Source organism: Danio rerio, chromosome 17 (genome assembly GCF_052040795.2).
Source record: "Danio rerio strain M-AB ecotype USA chromosome 17, GRCz13ab, whole genome shotgun sequence".
Classification (NCBI taxonomy): domain Eukaryota; kingdom Metazoa; phylum Chordata; class Actinopteri; order Cypriniformes; family Danionidae; genus Danio; species Danio rerio.
In genome coordinates this window covers 22,171,117-22,192,613 of record NC_141037.1, presented here as the reverse complement: position 1 = coordinate 22,192,613, position 21,497 = coordinate 22,171,117, and the positions used below count along the sequence as shown (strand labels likewise).

Sequence of the window (21,497 nt, the reverse complement as noted above, 5' to 3'; positions counted from 1 at the left end):
ATAGTGTGTTTTCAGGGTGGTGCAGTGGGTAGCTCTGTCACCTCATAGCAAGAATGTCACTAGTTTGTGCCTCGGCGGGGTCAGTTGGCATTTCTGTGTGGAGTTTGCATGTTCTCACTGTGTTCGTGTGGGTTTTTTCCAGGTGCTCTGGTGCACTAGAGGTGAATTGGGTATGCTAAATTGTCCGTAGCGTATGTGTGTGAATGAGAGTGTTTTGGTGTTTCCCAGTGATGGGTTGCAGCTAAAAGAGCATCTGCTGCATAAAACATATGCTGGATAAGTTGGTGGTTCATTCCACTGTGGCGACCCCTGGTTAATAAAGGGACTAAGCCAAAAAGAAAAGGAATAAATGAATAATGTGTTTTCTCAGAGTGACATATATAATAAAAATGGTGCATTGTATTAACCTTACGATGGGTTAAACATCAGCAAACACAATAGTGGGGTCAAATAATTTAATTGAAATTTCATTGAAAATAAAATAAAAATGAAAAAATACAATCCAGCATTTTAAAGTTTGTATCCTATGAATATAGGAAACGCTTTCTGAAATGAAACAGAACAAAAGCAGATATGATTCTTAATTTCTTATAAATTAGTTCTTATAAAATGTGTAATGGTTATAATGAGAAGTATAATGGTTTAAATGGAAGATGTAATAGACATTGTTTGACTCAATTAGTAAGTTGTTGTCTGCTTTTGGTGGCATGTTGAAAAATCCTAATAGAATGTGCCCCAAATTTGTTTTGTTTTCTTTATTTTTTAGCAGGGTCGACCCTTATTCAATAGGATAAAAGTAAATCTATTACGTAATAAGAGATAAATGCAGATTTTTTTATGAAACACAAAACATCAATGCAGAGTAAAAAAAAAACTGAAAGATGCTCACCTGTTCCCTTTACGGAGACATCACTACACTGTAAAAAACAACCTATAGAATCTACTCAATAAAACTGAGGTAAGAATTTGCACTTACTTAGTTTGGTTAGATTATAAACTATATATTTATATAAAGAATACCTCAATTTAACAGCTCTGACAAACTGCAAAAAATTAGGTACGGTCTACCTAATATTTTACATTAGATTACATAAATTATTACTTATAATAATTGAGTAACATTAACTCTATGTTAGTAAGCAACAATCCATCTACTAATTTACTATTATTAATTATTACCCAATAAGAATAATCAAAAATAATTTTTTCATTAAAGGTTGAATTTACTTAAAAATTGTCAGAAGCAGGAGACTGCATCAATTGCTTTTTTATTGACAAAACATTTTTTAAAAACATTTAAAAAATGTAATAAAAAAATGCAAGTACAAAAAAATGCAAGTACAAAAAAGGTACGTTTTAACCAAAAAGTAAGTACAAAACACCTTAGCTTGAATTTCAAAAGAAATACATTACATAAAGCATTAAACATTCCATATTATGTTTTCCACCCATCTGAACACATTCCAAAATTAAAACTTCAGTGTTTAGATACGTGTGCAACACTTGCAACACAAATGAAAGGAGTCACTAATATGAGAATAAAAAAAAATACAAAAAAAAAAACTAAATGAAAAAAATCTCCTTTACCTCAACAGAATGCCATGCCAACATTTCACCAACTTTTTTTTTTTTAAACCAAAACAAAAAATGCTCTTAGATTCAATTTTTTAGGAAAATACAACTTCATATAACTTGCATAGCATACAACTTCTTAAACATTTTGAAAAACATTTGAAAAAACACTAATTAGGTACAAGTGCATTAAATTTCCCCCAACACAACTTCATAAAACATTTTACAAAATTATAATTGGAACACAATACTATTTACATATAGAACAGTGTCTTAACTGGATGAAGCCAGCTCATTCCATTAGCTTACACCTGAGGCTTTGGATCTTTTTTAGCAGCTTCATTCCATCAAGTTCCAAAAACAGTTTCTGGAAAACTTCAAAAGTGTACTGGAGGTTTTTGGGATATTGAAGGTTGAGTGCATAGATAAGTCCCATCAATAATGTGCATGCTGGGGTTATGTTCCACAACCGTTCAGCACTCTGCTGCCCTCTATGATGACACACACATCCACTGGGTCCACCTCAGCTGTGGGGTTTTTAATCACTACCAATTTCATTATGTGATTTGTGTGGCCTTCAAGTTCATTCTCCTGTTAAAAAGAAAAAAAAACATTTTTCAGCACTGAACTGAACTAAATCATCGAGAGCATGTTTTAAACAAAGCAAAAGGCCGTCGCTTGGAGCATTCGCTGTTAAATCATTAGCAATGATTGTATTATCCACAGTACTACAGCCGTAAAAATAGGGATCACGTTTAACTAATCCTGCGTTGAGAGAGGTTAGGACCGCCTACCTCATTAACATATGGACACAGAAATAAATAAATGTAGAAATGCAGAAATAAATGTAAAAATAAATAAATATAGAAATACAAATAAATGTAGAAATAAACGTAGCATAACACAAATGGTACCAAAATAGCTAAATAAAAAATGACACTTTAACACAAAATTATTAATTTATGTATTTCTACATTTATTTATTTCAGCATTGAATTAATTTATTTATAAATACATTTATCTATTTATACATTTATTTATTTATGTATTTCTACATGCATTTATTTATTAATTTATGTATTTTTACATTTATTTATTTCTGCATTTATTCATTTATTTATTTATACTTAGGTAATTTCTGGTCCTCCATATCCGTCCTCATGAACCTTTGTGAAATGTAACCCAAACATTAGAGCACTTTCTGTTAGCCATTGCCTTAGCGCAGATGTGTTCGCAGATAATTAAATTCCAAATGTAATTATTACCACATTACATGGGGGTGAGTAAATTATTGTGACATTTTTTTATGAATGTGGAGTAATTATTTAAGCACAATGTTCAATAAGGAAAATTAAACTATGTGTAATCATTTGAATACCTTGAAACTAGGGCTACACGATTTTGAGAAAAAAAAACCTAATTGCGGTTTTTCTGATAAATATTGTGATTGCAATGCGATTTTCGATTTTGAAGATGCTGGTATAGATCAGTAGTGTTTCCTCTGGATCTGGCCACAGGATGTCGATTTTACATTTAGCACACTTTTGCTTCACGTCGTTTTTCGCGAATCAAAAATAAGTTCAAACAGCTGAAGCATTCACACAAGCGAAGCGTATATCATGTTCTTCTCGAGTGCCATTTAAGATTCATTCAACATGAATGAATCATTTGAGAACGACCATTACCTCAAGTTCAAACACTGGAGTGGAGTAGCTTCGCTGTTTATAAATTTCAGACATTGACAATGATGAAAACTACTATAATTAAGTGATATAGATGTTTATTCACATTAGCAGGTGCGAGTACTGGGCAATTAAAATTTTAATGCTAATTTGACTGACCACAAATTCTAAAATGTGAATCTGTCACTGTGGTGTCGACAACAAAGAGAAGTGCGCAGATTATAATCTTCTGGTTGATTTTAACGTTGCACAACTTAACATTTGCATTCAATATATCAACAAGTTAAATAAAACTTACCTGTAATTCAATTGCCGTCCCACCACGTTGGCAATGACATGGAAAATGGCGACCCCGCGATTTCCTCCTGGATGTTGACGCATGCGCAATTTGCGGTACCAAAGCAAATATTTAAGAGTATACTTTACTCATTTTTTAAGTGTTGCATTTTTTTACTGTTAAAAAATAGATAGTGTAGGTAGAATGTACCCATTATGTTGCATTTTAGATGCTAACTCATAAACTTAATTAAAATTTAACTGATTTTCTTGGGTGGTATTTAACACCCCCTTGAGTAATTTTTTACAGTGTAAAATGTGGAACAAAAAGTTATTTAAAATTGTAGGACATACAGTAGCTGCAGTGGTTTGCCAACTCTTGAAAAATAAAACAACAAACAATAGCAAAAGTTGTCATTTGTATATATATTTTTTTACATTGTCTAAATGCTTTTGTGTTTTACAAGGATATATAACTTCATTTGTTATAACTGGCAAAAGTTTTTTTATTATCATGCTTTATGTTTATGCTCAGCAAACAAGCCTTTTAATTATTATTAATTTAATATATAAAATATAACCTAGATATTTAATGGGAGCTATTGATGATGATGATTTGATATGTGCTTTAATTAAACATTCATTTATTCATACATTCATTTTCTTGTCGGTTTAGTCCCTTTATTAATCAGGGGTCGCCACAGCGGAATGAACTGCCAACTTATCCAGCAAGTTTTTACGCAGCGGATGCCCTTCCAGCCGCAAGCCTTCTCTGGGAAACATCCACACACACATTCACACGCACACACTCATACACTACGGACAATTTAGCCTACCCAATTCACCTGTACCGCATGTCTGTGGGGGAAACTAGAGCAGAGGCAGAGAGAGACATGCAAACTCCACACAGAAACGCCAACTGAGCCGAGATTCGAACCAGCGACTCAGCGACCTTCTTGCTGTTAGGCAACAGCACTACCAACAGTGCCAAAAAACACTCCAACAGTGTTTTCATTGAACCCTAAATTATAAATTAAAGTAATACATTATATATATGTTAAAGTTTGTTGTTGGTAAAGTAATAAATCACTGAAATTTTTAACTTGTATAATCATCAAATTGTTCCAAATTTATTGAATTTCCCCTAAGGGACAAAGTCTTAACTAACTAACCAAGTGGTTTGAATTAGTTTTTTTCTGCTGGTCCCCTTTTTTATGTCAAACTAAGAAACTCATGCTTATTTTGAGAGTAACAATATGGTGACATTAAACTTTAGGGTGAACTTAAATATTTTCATTGGTTGTGTAAGTTAACCACCACAAAGAAACAGACATTCTCACACTCCAGTTAAAATGTAGATTAAAAACGTGTCTTAAATGTGTTATTAATTGTGTCATGCCTTTATAAACGATTACTGAATGCTGCTGCCCTCTAATGGTGGCAAAGTTTCCTACACGTTTCCTTTGTGTCACTGTAAGCAAAAAAAACTTTAAAAAAGTTTTGATAATCTCTGTAAAGAAACAGTATGTACAAATATACGTGCAATATGCAATATACATGCGTTTAAATGACTGTCTTATAAGTAGTTCGTATCTTTAAGGCTTCCTTAAGCAGTATAACATTTTACCTCAGTGAGTGATTTCTCACACACACACTGACGCTAGTGGGAGGTTTCAATTCAAGTCAACTCAAACCGGGACTCAACGGGACCCACAAGCGCACTTTAAAACCGCACGAGCCCGGGACGCTGCTCACTTTACGATGATTTTAGTCAAATTCGTGTGCGCGATCATAACCAGGTCATTGTTCATCCTGGTCTCTCTCATCGGCGTCTGGAGAGTGAAAACGGTGAAAAATGACAACATGTACTGGTTACTTACCATCCTTTACCTTCCTCTGGTCGTGGAGATGATCATCACTTTAAAACGAAGGAAAGGGCAAGACTACAAATGGTGAGTAACTTTATATTTCTTTAAAGATTTCCTCGACAGATTTATACAACGATTAATAATAGTGTTGACATACTTATTCAGCTGCCCATGATCATTTTCTGCTGAATGAAATCATTGTTAGCGGTGCAAGAAACTTTTCTTCAGCGTGTCCAATTTCTGTTTATGTCTTTTAGGTGACTTAGTGAGTAGCCTTGTCCTGCGCTGAGATTTCAGTTGTATTTATAATTACTTTTATTCCTAAAAAGTGATCGACATTCCACACTATTTCCCTCCCCCTCAGTAACATCCTGCTAGACCCATTGTTACTGTTGACAGAGTAAAGGGTGTGTGTCAAAACACAAAGATACTAGTGGTCTAGTTAGTGTAATCTAAAAGGTTACCCAACAGTGACCCTAAAAAAGACTGTGGTGGAAAGAGTACTGAAAAAATCATCATGTAAAAGTACCATTACATGCCTAAAATTGTAGTGCAATTCGAGTAAAAGTATCTGTTGTAAATATTAGGCTACTTAAATATGAGTAGAAAAGTTGCAATTCAAAAGTAGACCAAATTTCAATGTCTAGCCAGGATTTAAGGACAACATTATTTTGATGTTTAATAATGACGTCAAATTAAATAGATATTCGGTTGATTCTTGGTTATGTTAGAAACTGACCAAAATCCAAAGTCAAGCCAACATATTGCCCTCAGATACTGACATTTATTCGTCAAGTATGGCAACCAAAATCCAACATCTGATAGACGTTATAGTGGTATTGTCCACACAACGTCAAACTGTAACATCATTAGATGTTGATATTTGGTTGATTTTAGGTTGGACGTTGGGTTCTGATGTCAACCCGATTTTCATTTCTAAATGAAATGCAATGTCTTTACGATGTTGGGGTACAATGTCAGTCTGACCGTCATGTTGACATCTTGTGCCTGTCACGGTTTATGGATCTGTGTGTTCCTCCTGTATGTTATGTATCATGCCTTGTGTGTTGTCGTGTGTGAGGGTGTGTGTTTGTTTACCTTTTGTGTTGACAGCGTGCTAGGATCAGCTCCTTGGATCCTCCTTGTCTTGATTCGTGACAGTGCCTGCTGGGTGTTTAATGCCATTTCGGTCTTCATATAGTAAAGATTTGTCAACTTCTCCTCAGTGACATGCATCTAAACAGTCTCTGGGTCAATGCATGTAAAGATTTTTACATCTTCTTGGTCACGTTCAATGCTTCCAAACAGTTTGCTGCAGTTATATATCGCCCATGTCTTGAGGTTGTTCATTATGATGCGATTTACCTTCTATGTGCGTTTTTGATTGGACAGGAATCACAGGACTGATCTTTCTAATCCCCTTAGACCAGAAAAAAATAAAGTAATGACTGCAGGTTGAAGGAAAATAGTGGAGTAAAAATAACAATACTACACTTAAAAGAGAGTTTTTGAGAAAACCACTCAATTACAGTAGTTTGAGTATTTGTAATTTGTTAATTTACACCACTGAAAAAGGATAATACAAATAATAATGATCCCACTTAATCAAAAGTTGTTCTGTGTTCTAATTTGTGTTATGTTAAAGTGATGTTTAAATGATTTTGTGCATCTTCAGGTTTTCTCCAGCCATCCTCCTCTTCCTCATCAGTATTATTCCATCTATATGGATTCTGGAGTTACACCATCAGGAGAACAAAGCCAGTGACCCACAGGTATCCTGCAGTTTAATTTACTGAAAATTTGTCCTCATTATACAGTCTTTTTCTTTATAATTTATTCATTCTAATGCCTTGTTTACAAGCTTTGATTTTCTTCCTGTCTTTATGTGCTTTGTCTTTTACACAGATATATAGTTTCATTTGTCATTGGCAAAAGTTTTTGGATTTTATAACAGGGCTGGGCCAATAAACAATATTATATCGTATCGTGATAAAATTTGTGTCAACAAAAATGATAAGCAATGATATGGACCTTTTTACTCTATATTGATCTAAGAGCTAATCACACAGCAGAAATGTACAGCAATGGGAATCTAAAAGTGTGTTTACATTAGAGATGTACCGACAAATTATTCAGATGAAAAAGTTATGCCATTTAATAGACTCTCTAATTTTTGTGGCTTCAGTCATTGTTGGGGTACTCTTTTAAATCTGGAACCATTAACAACGTATATCGAAATGTATATCTTTATTGTTTTATATGGACAATAATTATGTAGATTGGATTTTTGCCATATCCCCCAGCCATATTATGCTTTATATTTATGCTCAGTAAACAAGCCTGTTAATTTATGATTAATTTAATATAAAAAATATAACCTTTGTCAAAGATGTTTTTTGTTCAAGAAAATCATAAAATATCCCACGTATATCCAATATTACGAAAAGGGATTTATTATTAATAAATCCCTTTTTGGATTTCACATTGTCATTCTGACTTATTTTGTAGTGAGAACAACTTTTAAGGGCTAGTTCACCTAAAAAGTTGAAATGTTGTCATGACTTACTCATCCTCCACTTTTCCCAAAGCTGTTTAAGTTTCTTTCTTTTTTTGAACACAAAGCAAGATGTACTGAAAAATGTTGCAAAGCACCAGCCATTGACAAACAGTATTTTTTATGAATCCAAAACATAAATATAAACAAAAGTATTTTATAAAACCAAACAAAAAGTGCTTCAGGGGTAGTTAATGTATAATTTTTTTCACTTTTTGAGTTCCTTGGACTTATTTCATAGTATTTTATATTTATACTTGTGATGTCTATATCAACATTCTTCAAAAATTTTTGTTTTGTGTTCAGCAGAAGAAAGAAATTCATAAAAGGTTAGAACCACTTGAATGTGATTAAATTGTGAGAAAATGTAAATTTTTTGGTGAACTATCCCTTTAAGGCAGTTTTTCTCAACTAGTGGGTCACGAACCAAAAGTGGGTCGCGGGAACATTTTCAGTGGGTTGCGTAGTGTGTGGTCAAAAAACAACAAAAATGGAATTTTTAACTTATTTTAACTTTTATTTTGAAATGCGTGCATGATAACCCTACCGTTTGACGTGAAATTTCATTTAATTATGGCAACAAATATGTCAAAGCGCAAGTACGACCCTGAATATGTATAGTGTGGATTTACATATATTGAGGACAAAAAAGACTTAAAGCCTCAGTGTGTCATAAGTAGCGAGGTGCTCTCACAAGAGAGCACGAAACCTTTTAAATAAAGACGACATTTAGAAACCAGACAACATGTTTTATTAACAGTTCAGTTTAGTTCGTGGTAACTGAACCTTTCCTTACCCTAACCACTGTTTACAGTATTTGTCGTTTTTACTTTGTAATTTTTCTATAATTTGATACATTTTGTTAAATGACAGCAATAAAATATTGTTTATTTGTAAGTCTTTGTGATTTTCTTATGATTTATCTGTCACTACTTGTGTATTGTAGTTCCTAAAAATCTGGGTCGCGGCTTGATGACCATGTAAAAATTGGGGTCCCATGGCCAAACCAGTTGACAACCCCTGATTTAAGGCACAAATGCTCGAAATAGGGCTATCTCATCTGAGAACAGAGGGAGAGTAATGGGGATGGTTTCGAGATTGTCTTTTCAAATTAAATGTAACCTTTCATTTGTTTGTTTTATTGTTAAGCTTAAAAAGCTACTGTGTTATAAATGTGATTGTTTTTATTGCAACAATTTATATTCTAATTACTGCATTAGTTAATATAATTCAAAGTGATCTTTTCTATTTATTTTTATATATTAGGAAATAAACATAGAATACAGAAAAAACATAGAAAAAAAAAACATAAAATAGTTTGGTGTATTTATCTTTGACCCTCGGCTCTCAATAATATTTGGTATTTGGCCCCTATTACATCCTGATGAATGTGTTTTTGTGATGTTTACAATGCTCTTATATAAGCTGTCATTCCTCACTAATTAAACTTTGTGCTTATTTTTTGTATCTGGCAGTGTAGGAAACTGGACTCTTGGGACAATGTCAAGAGCATATTACCATCTAACGGCACTATGGGCAATGCAACACTAAAGGTATTCTTTAAAATCAAATCTACACTGTAGTGTTGTGCATCAGCTACAGCAAACCACACATGCTTCCAATTTACAATTCAATTCCTGTGGTCTATAACCCAGTTGGTTTCCCTCATAAAGCAACATCGGAAACATTTTTTCTATTGCTTTCTCTTTGTCTTTCTCTAGTATACAAATCAAATCTAACATAATTTAAATCAAGAGAAGTAATCGTGAATCCTCACTAATATTTTGCTAGTTCCCTCCACCTCTGCTTTTGTTTTGGTGGGAGTTCTCTTAAACTTTGCCTTTGTTATGTTTGATGGAGGACATCCAATATGCACGTTAACGCTTATGGGAATTTAAACGCTCCAGCAAGAAACCTTTATTATGCTTGACATTCATTCTGCCTTTATTCCTGTGATATGCTATGATTACTGGACTTCATCCCTGTACTCTCCAGAGATGCAAGAACATTTGAAACTATCTGTTCTTGATTTTCTTGCAAAAATCAAGCGTAATTAATTTGATCTTGTACAAATTAGCTGATGCTTTTTTTTTGCAAATATGGCTGAAATAAAGGCATACAGTATGTTTGTGTAAAAATGAAACATAATTACAATGTTATAACAATTTATTTACAATGTTGTAACAATGTAATTACAGCGTTATTACATAGCAACTTATGTTACAATGATGTAATTGAAATGTTATAACTGCAATTACAATCTCATAACAATATCATTACATTATAATTACTTATAATGTGGTAATTACACCGTTATAACATTATAATTTCTATGTAATTACATAGTTATAACATTGTAATTAGATTCTAAGAACAACATACTTCATGCTTATTGTAATGTGGACGTTGACAAGGAAGTGCTGATCCAAAAGCAGGTTTATTAAACAGAGATGATCAGGCAAGGAACGGTCAACACAGAGGCTAACAGATGTACACAGGCAAATCCAGAGTTGTAGTCATGCAACAGGCAGATGGTCAAAAGAAAGGAAGCAGTCAACATAAACAAACAAAACAAAGCTAGACTCAAACACGGCAAGGCAAGAAAAATGCGTTTTAATGTTCACAATGAGTTTAAGACTCAGCAACATATGTGTGTGTTTGAGAGGTGTATAAATTGTCTGTGTAATTAGTCCTAAACAGCTTCAGCTGTGTCTGTATGAGTGTGTGTGTGTGTAATGAATGGAATGAGGAACTGGTGTGAGTGAGTGCTGCATGACAAGATTTGTAGTCCATATAACAGCGAATTTGAAGTTAGCAGCTGCTAGATCGCTGGTGATCATAACACTTATCCTGTACTTTTCAAAATGTATTATTGAATAATAAAGTTTAATGTTTGAATTGATTTAAAAGCTTCTTAATGACAAATATCTCAAATTAATGAGTATTTCTGGGCTGCACTGAGGATTATTTTTCTAATGGATGACAGTATTTTTTAGTGTATAAACGATTGTTACACTGAATAACATTTTAAATAGACACGTTTGAAAATTTGTATTAAATTTATATTTGTTAAAAAAGATTTAACAGGGACAATATGCTCATTAATCAACAGTAAAAACTGTTAATAAGGCAGAGTTAGCTATGAGGGCTAATTTTCATCTGTTGCCCCTGCCAGATTAAAAAAAAGTCAACCTAAAATCAAAAAGACATTATTCATTTATTCATTTTCCTTCGGCTTAGTTCCTTAATTCATCAGGGGTCACCACAGCGGAATAAGCCATCCAAAAAGAATTATTACAAATACAATATAAGAAAAATTACATACAACACAAATATAAAACAGATTGAGAAGAATATTAATATTAATTATTATTTTTTAAGACTTGAAAATCTGTATAACATGCTGTTGTGTTTTTTAGTATCTGGAGAGCATGCTGACCTCCGTCTGTGCGAATGACTGGATCCTTGCCCTTCATCAGGTTCTACTCATTCTACTCATCCTTGGAAAGTGGCTCCTTCCATTAGGGGGCGGAGTAACACGTGACGAGTTGTCACAGCTTCTGCTCATCTTTGTGGGCACGGCAGCAGACATTCTGGAATTCACCAGCGAAACTCTGTCTGATGTCAAGTGGGTACTTCCTGTTCTCATCTATAGACGACAAGGGCTTGAATAAATATCAGTTCATAGGGGTGGGCAAAAATACATTGAAATCTATTTTTAAATAAAATAGCAAATACCTTCATTTTAAGTGCATCAAAATAAACTATAAAATACAGCAGCCAAAATTATTAGACAAGTACTGTAACTTATGTTTCTCTTTGATTTTAGGACAGATTTTGTACAAATTTCATACAGAAAGTATTGTCTTGAAGATGATCCCTATAATCACTGTAAAATCATATTATACATCATACTAAGCAGATAAAGAGTTGGAATATTATACTATCTCTTTATTGTGAAAATTGCCACCATCTCTTGAAAGTCTTGTATTTTAAAATTTGTAAAATCACGATTTCTAAAAAACTACTAAAACCTCCAGTTTTAGTAACTTCTATTTTTTTTTTGCAGTTGTACTCCTCAATACACAATATAAAACATACTGTACTGTACATGAAATATGCTAAAATACATTTACAATACTATCATAGATGTAATTGCAATGTTATAACAATATAATTACAATGTTATAACAATTTATTTACAATGTTATAACAGGGTAATTACAGCGGTATTACATAGTAAATTATGTTATAATAATGTAAATACAATGTTATAACAGTGCAATTACAATCTCATAACGATGTCATTAAATTATAATCACTTATAACCTTGTAATTACACTGTTATAACATTATGATTTCTGCGTAATTACAGTTATTACATTGTAATTACATTGTTACAATAATGTAAATACTGTTATTACATAACAATTACTTTTTCAACAATGTAAGTACAATGTTATAACAATATTGCAATGTCATTACGATATAATTACTATTTAATAACATTGTAATTAAACAGTTATAACATTATAATCATTATTTTATAACAATGTATTTACAATGTTATTAAATAGTAAGTATAATGTTATGACATGGAATTTCAATTTCATAAAAATGTAATTACTACGTTATAATGCTGTAGTTACAATGTTACATGTAGTTATATTGTAACAACATTGTAATTACATTGTTTTAGCAATGCAGTTACAATGTTATAACTGTAATTACATTATCATTGCATTATAATTACTATATGCACTATAATTGTGATAACACTATAATTACAATGTATTAACAAGGAAATTACAATGCAATTACAATGTTATCACATAGTACTTATAATGTCATAATATTGTAATTACATTTGTAATTACTGTTACAACAGTATAATTACTGTTATATCAATATGATTAAAAATGTTAGAACAATTTAATTACAATGTAATTGGCATTACATTATTACTATATAATTACATTGTTATTACATTGTTATAACAAAGTAATTACATTGTTATAACGTTGTAACTACATGTCATTACATTGTGCTTTGTTTTAACATTGTAATTAAATTGTTATAACATTTTTAAGTACTTTATAACATTGTGGTTTAAACAATGAAATTACGTCAATACATAGTAATTATAATGTTATAACAATGTAAATACAATGTCATTACATTCTAACTACTGTACTAACAGTTACTATGTCATTACATTATTACTATGCAACAACATTACATTACATTATTAACAACATTATTATAACAGTGTAATTAATATGTTACTACAACATAATTACTGTGTTATGCCGTTGTAGTAATAGTGTAATTACAATACTAAAACAATATTATTATGATGCAATTACAATGTAATAGCATTATTAGTAGTAATATTTAATTACAGTGTTATAACAATTTACTTACAATGATTTTACACGGTAATAATTCAATTACATAGTAAATACATTGTAATTACATTGTTTTAACACTGTAATTGCTTTGTTTCAACATAGTAATTATAATGTTATAACGATGATATTTTATAAATATCTTGGATGTAATTACAACGCAATAGCAATGTAATTACAACGTAATGACAGTATTTAAGTTTGTAATTACATTTGTACTGTGTATATTTACGTATACAACTATAAATACCTAAATACTATAGGAAAAAAAACGTATGCATTTATAAATATTATCTATAATGTAACTGTAATGACATAGTATTTAATATATAAATAAAATGTATAAAATGTAATGACCAAATACTGCACATGCAATATACAAAGAAATATTTACACTCTTTAAATATTATCTTGGATGTAATTACAATGTCATTACATACAAAATAAAAGTTTGTAATTACATATTATAACTTGGCGTTATCAAATTCTATCTGTGTTTTAAAGGATTTTGAGATATTGAGCTTCAAAAATTTACATTCTTTATAGCAAACAATATGTGCATAACAGTTCTCTTTCAAACATTATCATGATAGACATTCTAAATGTACTCTAAATGTACATTATCAAAATTCTCTTAGATTTGCAAATTGGGGTTAATAAAAACAGGGCAAATAGCTGAGGAAGCACCAATGTAGACGTCTTACAAAGTATATTACAGTATTTTAAAAATACAAAAATGAAAGACACTAAAGTAATTTGATACAAAAGCCATTAAGCCATTTTCATAAACCCTATCAAATACCATTTTGTATTTAAAATACATATTTGAAATAGATGTATCATAAATACTGCTCATCCCTGCCATTTCACATGATATACATCTGCATTGTTCTCTCTTTTTTTTTGGTACATTTTTTTTTATTTTAGAAAGAAATACAGTTGAAGTCAGAATTATTAGCCCTCCTGAATTATTGAATATGATACCCCCCCTCCCCCTGCATATTTTTTTCCCTAATTTTTGTTTAATGGAAAGATCTTTTTTTTTCAACACATCTTAGAATATTAGGGTATTTCTTAATATAAATTCTAATTCTAATAACTAATAATGATTTCTTTTATTTTTGCCATTATGACAGTGCACAATATTTTACTAGATATTTTTCAAAATACTAGAATTGAGCTTAAAATTTGTGCAATTTAAAGGCTTAACTCTGTTAATTAGGTTAATTAGGAGAGTTATGGTAATTAGACAAATCATGGTTTTAAAAAAACATTTTTTTCTTCTGGGGAAGGACTTATTTGTGTTATTTTAGCGAGAATAAAAGCAGTTTTAAAGGAAATACTGTGAAAAACTTCTTGCTCTGTTCAACATCATTTGGGAACGATTTCATCCATTCATTCATTTTCTTGTCGGCTTAGTCCCTTTATTAATCTGGGGTCACTACAGCGGAATGAACCACCAACTTATCCAGCACGTTTTTCACGCAGCAGATGCCCTTCCAGCCGCAACCCATCTCTGAGGAATGGGAAAGATTTGAGAAGAAAAGAAAAACAATCAGAGGAGGGCTAATAATTTTGACCTACATACAGTAATATCTATAACAGACAAAGAGTTACAGATTGTATGTTCCTCCCTTTAACAGCAACTATATACACAGTATGTAACTAATGTTTTTCACATCACACGTGTACTGTATCAGTCCATTTATCTTCATTTCTTTAAAACTACTTTTATTCTGCAAAGACACATACAAAAGACACAATGTTTCAAAACATTTCCACTTCAGTTGATGTTCTTTTGATCTCCCTATTCAGCAGAGAATCTTTAAAAAAAATCATGTTTTTCACCAACTGAAAATGAAAAGGAAAGTTCCTGAGCACTAAATCACCACATTTGAACTTGGCACTGGAGTAATGAACTACAAGTTATTAAAGTGTATGTATTATGTGCTGTATTCTGAATTTGAGCAATGATTATTTGTCCAGTTCATTTTTTCAGGTGCTCGAAAATATGCCATTTTCTAATTGTTCCATTTGAAATGGTTGTTGAAGGACAATAAGTGAATCATATTTCTCATTCCCCAGTCATAACAAATTACACATAATTATTGGGTGAAAAAACATTAAAAGCCCTTGACATTTCCCTTTAAAACTTTGATTTGTGCAATGAAATGTCAACCTGGTATGTTTAAAATTGAGCTTAATGTTACTGACATTTACTGACAAGCAAATATCATCACCACTTTTTACTTTATACCACTTTATATATTTAATGTACAATAATTTTATCAGGGACAATGACAAAATTGACATTTTACCTTAGACAAAAACAAAACAAAAAGTTTTATGTATCAGTTTTTCTTTGCATTACACACCAAACACCTTTAAATCAATCATTTTATTACTTATTTTTCAGAATCTTCAGCTTATTTAGTTTATTTACAATATGTTTGTAATACAGGCCGGCACAGTGGCTCAGTAGCTAGCACTGTCACCTCAAAGCAAAAAGGTTGCTGGTTCGAGTCCCAGCTGGGCCTGTTGGCATTTCTGTGTGGAGATCAAGTCGAAAGACTTGTGGTATAAGTGAATTCGATAAGCTAAATTGGCGTTAATGTATGTTCCATAGTGTATGCGTAATGGAAATCCTAAATATGCAAAACCTCACAAATAGAAACACAAATAGAAAAACACACTGCTAATCCTCCCTGCACATGCACATTTTGATCTGATAAAAGTTAAAATGTTGTATTCGGATTACGTTTTCCTTTCCATCATTAGCCTGCCATAAGGGCCTGAATATTATTATTCTTATGTGCTATTTATTTTGACCTCATTTTAACAATGAAGCATTGTGAATTTATATTCCTTAACCTTGAACTCAACTATTTAGTTGTTAAAATGGGATTACATTCATTCATTATAATAGGTTTTCATGTGAGTCATGTAAGCACAAATGGCTGCTTTCCTGAGTAAGGGCCATTAGAGTTGATTTAGAGTCGATTGTTTCCATCAGAAAGTAACAATCTGAAAGATAAGCGTTTTGTTACTGGGAATTTTGCCTGTCATTATTGTCCTTACCTTATGTACGAATTCTGCATGCATTATTTGTTTACGCAAATCAGTCTAACACATTCTTCTCTGTGTGTTATAGGGAGAACAACCATCAGCTGGTGTATATAATCTTGGCAGTGTGGACGTGGAGCATGTTACAGTTTCCTTTGCACCTCGCAGGTTTGTGATCACCTGTTTAACGTGTGTTTCTTTACACATCCCACCATCACATATGTTGCTCTGAACAACAGAAAGAGGGGCGATGAAAAAGTTCAGAATCCTTCAAATGACTGGAGAAGGGTCCTGCTGTTTCGTGGAATCCCCGATTGAAGCTCAAATATCCTAAATCTTTCATCCGGCTCCATCAAAAGTATTTTTCTTACCCTTGCAGCTCGCACAAACTGGTGGACTGGGATGGAGCTCAATGTAGTGTAACAGAGCTGGACGGCATGTGTTTTTGTTGAGTTCTTCTCTACGCACGTTTCCCTTTGAGGATTGAGAGTTTTGGCCGCTATGTACACTTAAACATCACCAAACCCCATAGAAAAAGGAGTGGGCGGATTTTCTTGGAGCATGTGAAGCATTTACTGTAAATGCAACTGACTTTTAACTTCTGCAATTTACTCACACTGCTCTGTAAACTTACAGCGTTCTTTTACAAACACATACATGTATACAACAAATAAACATTTAGTAACATAAACATTATAGACATTAAATTATTTACCACAATTGAATTAACCCCAGCAGCTTCAACTTCACCAAAACCCAACATTTTTACAAACTAACTTTTTAATTAAAGAATGACAAGATAAGCTGTATCCAAACATGATAAAAAATTTACACAACAGTTAATTGGCTTGGATTTATCATATTCAGGTTTTTACATTTGCGCTTGATATTGTTGTTTAATCTTTCAGAATGAAAGACGTCTCTTAATTTTAGATTTAAAAGGGTTATTGTGAAATATGAGCTCATTTAAAAGGCACCTATGATGAAACTGTGTGTCTGTATAGTGTGTCTACAGTTATATTGGAGTGATATAAAGACAGTAAGTCTCTTTATTTAAATTTGCTGACGTTAAAATAGGATCCAAATCCCTCCCATTTTGAGGACTGCCGCAACGTGACGTAGTCGTATAGTTTCCACACCTGCCAAATTGATTGGCATCAGCGTATTATCATGTCTCCATAGTAACGTGTATAATCATATTAAAACAGGGCGTGCGTAAAGCAACTAGGATAAAAGATCTGTTCAGCTCGCTATTATAATCAATCATCATCAAATGTGATCAGTAATGAGTTTTACTTTTTAAAACAGTGCATGTTTGTAATAAATTACGGCAATTTTACTTTTTCACCACAGCCGCATGTTACTATAAAAGAAGATACTTCAATTCTGTTTTTTTTTCTGTTTTTTTGTACATAAACACAACAGATATGTGTATATGTGTAAACTTTGTAACAAAATTGTGTGTGACTCATCATTGCAGAAAGGCTTGGATTACCTCCATGTGAGGGAGCCGTAGGTGAAGACATTGAAGCGGAATGAATCCAAAAGCTGGAGGTTTATTAAACAAACAGCTAGCATCAAACAAAGGCAGAATCGTGATCATGAACCAGTCAACGACAAGCAAACAAAGAGGCAGTCCGAAAAAGCAAACAAGGCAGAGTCCAAAATCCAAAAACAGTAGTTAAAAGGGCAGGCAAAAAGGTCATAACACAATGGCAGAAACAGTAGTAGGAAACCGCTTAGCAGGCAGTGAAACTGGCAATACTTCGCAAAGAACAGACATAAGCCATGTGCTTATATGGTGGCTACCAGGAAGTACCACCGAGGAAGTATCAAGTCAATATTCGGGAGAGAGCTCCCTCTAGTGGGCGGATGAATGGTAAGCTGCCATATTCGTTACACTCCACAACAAATACATCAATTGATCATTGGGAAAGGACTTACTGTAGTATTTCTCACAAACGTTACGTTAGATCTGCTTCCCTTATGTCTGTCACTGTGCTGTTTATCTGATGCAGCCTGAGATTGTGGCACACTCTTTCAGGCATGTGGTAACGGTTGCCGAGGAGAACTAGCATTAAAGGCACAGACAACAAAAACAGCTACATTGTGTTCAGAGCAGAAAATTCCAACATTCTGAAAGGTATAACATTCTGAAGACATTTACAAAGACATTCTGAAGTCGCAAAAAACTCATCTTACATCTTGAAAAAGGCATAAGGTTCCCTTTAAAATAGTATTGTATTGATTTTTTTTTCTATTTTAGAATACTTTTCTATGTCCCAGTCTTAAGTGAACTGCCAGCCGCTTCTCTTATTTTTTCTCGCTGATATATTTACACTCAGAAAAAAATATTTTTGATGCTTGTTCAAACTTCTTATTTAAAATGAGCTAAAACAACACAATTCTTGAATATTTTGGGGGGCAACTTAGTTGTTTTATGTTCAATCCGCTTAAATTCATTAAGTTAACTTAATTTGTGTTGGGACATCATAAATAAATTGTGTGGAACAAACCATGAATTTTTGCAGTGCATGATGAAGATCTTTATATTAGAAATTTGGAAACATGTTTGCATTATTATACTGATCTAGAGCTCATCCACAATGCTGAGAGTATCCCAGTAACATTTCCACTCATTACAAATCTAAAAGACATTCTTTACTTGAATACAAACAAACATATTTTAAAGGTTAAAAGCTGGTAACAATTGAATTCCATGGTAATTGTTTTGCCTACAGTACTATGGGAGTCAATGGTTACCCGTTTCCAACATTCTTCAAAATATCTTCTTTTGGGTACAACTAAAAGAAAGGTTTGAAACCCCTTTAAGGGCAAGTAAAAGCTGAGAAAATGTTCATTTTTAGTTGAACTATCCTTAGTATAACTGTCTATTTATTAAATACTGACACTTAACATGAATTGTGTCTTCTTTATGTGATGTTCCAGTTGTGACGTCCCGCCCAGAGAACACAGATGAGCCCAAAGGTGGAGACGGCTGCTGTAACCTGATCTTGTCGAGACACAGCACAGACATTTGGAACATCGTAGAGAGTTTGTTCATCCAGGACGGGCCGTTTCTGGTAGTGCGTTTGATTGTGATGATATACTTTGATGTTTTCCACCAGATGCTGGTCTTCTTCGCTATTAAGAACTTTCTAGTGGTGGTTCTCAACCTTTACAGGCTCATCGTCATCTGTCAGGACTTTAGACCAAAACCACCATCATCATCTTCCTCTGTCCCGATCTGAGGAAGGAGGAGTTCAAAATTAACTTTTAACTTCTAAAATACTGATAGAGATGCATCCTTATGGCTTTCAAACAGGAGTTTTATTGTCTTCTTTTTGTTTTTTTTATATTTTTTATGTTTAGTTTATCAAATTAAATAGAACGTAGAAATGCTTCACTAGCTAGCCCAACTTTTATACATATTTCTAATAATTTCAAGTACTTTTTATTAACTTCATGAATAATGAGAATAAAGTCATTCTACGTAAAATACATTTATTTAAAAATAAATGAAGATAATAAAAAATAAATTGTACATATAAAAAGGGCAACACAGTAGCTCAGTGGTTGGCACTGTTGCCTTACTGCAAGAAGGTCACTGGTTCGAGTCCCAGCTGGGTCATTTCTGTGGAGTTTGCATGTTCTCCCTGTGTTTGCGTGAGTTTCGCTCCGGTTTCCCCCACAGTCCAAAGAAATGCGCTATAGGTTAATTGAATAAACTAAATTGGCTGTCGTGTATTTGTGTGAATGAGTGTGTGTGGATGTTTCCCAGTACTGGGTTGCAGCTTGAGGGCCATCTGCTGTGTAAAACATATGCTGGATGAGTTGGCGGTTCATTTCACTGTGGCGACCCCTGATAAATAATAGGACTAAGCTGAAGGAAAATTAATGAATTAATGAATGAGTACAGACTTTTACAGTAAATAGTAAGAGAAACACACTTTTACAGTAAATAGTAAATAAACAATGTAACAATATAATCTAAATATCTCAGATATTATATTAAAATTATTATTTATTCTGTTAAATGAATTCTTTAAAAAATATTTCCCAAGTGTTGTTTAACAGAATATTTTATAATAAACATTTTTATATTTATAATTTTATAATTATTATAATTTTAGATAGTTTTAAGAACTTTTTTTGTCTTTGCCTGAATGATACGTGATATTTGTCTTTATATTTTGTATGATGATTTTTTAATATCTATATATTTATATGTGTATTTGTGTCCAGTACCATTTTGAGATTTCACATGGGCTGGAAATACGAAATACGGGGCGACATGAAGAGATCCCTGGTCTGTTCTATGCACCAGTTACTGGTTGCCATTGGAATAGTCGGCGATCTGGGGGTTTTATAGGTTGTACCAAAGAGCATAGAATCACCAAGAGGCGACACTCTAGTGCGATTTGGGAAACAGCCACTAGATGGCACTGCAGCCATTTTGGAATGAAAATCCCAATTAAACAACAGCATATTATTTATCTGTAAAATAAACTATTATAAGTGCTGATGATTATGATTGTTAGTGTTGTTGTCTTTCAGGTTGAATCTCAGCTTAATTGCGCCCTAAAAATACATAAATGAAAAACAAAGCAGCTGTTTGCCATAGCAACAGCAATAAGATCCATTGGAATCCAGGGCTGTTGCTGGGCGCTGCTGTTGTAATGGAACGTTCTATCAAGTGTCTCCTCTTGCTCATTCTAAGCTCTCTGGATGTACTAAACACCTGAAGACAGAGGGAAGGGGGTGAAATTCTGGGAGTTTTCCGGGAGAAATTACAATATGGGAGATGGGTCTGAAATACGGGAGACGCCTGGGAAAAATGGGAGTGTTGGCAGGTATGCAAGTACCAGGTTGCAAAACATTCGCGCTGTGTAAAACATATGCTGGACAAGTTGGTGGTTCATTCTGCTGTGGCAACCCCTGATTAATAACGGGACTAAGCCAAAGGAAAATGAATAATGAAAATACAAAACTGCTTTGATTCCAGTCTAAACTAAAAGAAAAATTACAGGAAATAATGTGACATTTTTCTCGCTTTTTTAAACAGTCCATGGGA

At 32.9% G+C, this 21,497-nt stretch overlaps 2 protein-coding genes across 3 annotated transcripts in view; one reads left to right on the top strand and one right to left on the bottom strand.

Moving 5' to 3' along the window:
- LOC141378555 (uncharacterized) overlaps window positions 1–21,497 on the bottom strand; it is an 876,076-nt gene that overhangs the window by 499,519 nt on the left and 355,060 nt on the right. The window lies entirely within an intron of this gene.
- On the top strand, window positions 5,249–20,528 carry tmem26a (transmembrane protein 26a). 2 transcript variants are annotated; one of them, XM_087290349.1, is made up of 6 exons: window positions 5,249–5,482; window positions 7,074–7,170; window positions 9,428–9,505; window positions 11,372–11,580; window positions 16,512–16,591; window positions 19,373–20,528. In XM_087290349.1, the coding sequence occupies exons 1-6, from the start codon at window positions 5,292–5,294 to the stop codon at window positions 19,672–19,674; spliced, it is 957 nt and encodes a 318-aa protein (XP_087146475.1). In that variant the 5' UTR covers window positions 5,249–5,291; the 3' UTR covers window positions 19,675–20,528. The 2 variants fall into 2 exon arrangements, with proteins under 2 accessions (XP_087146475.1, XP_087146476.1); XM_087290350.1 differs by having other exon boundaries at window positions 11,372–11,584; window positions 19,373–20,014.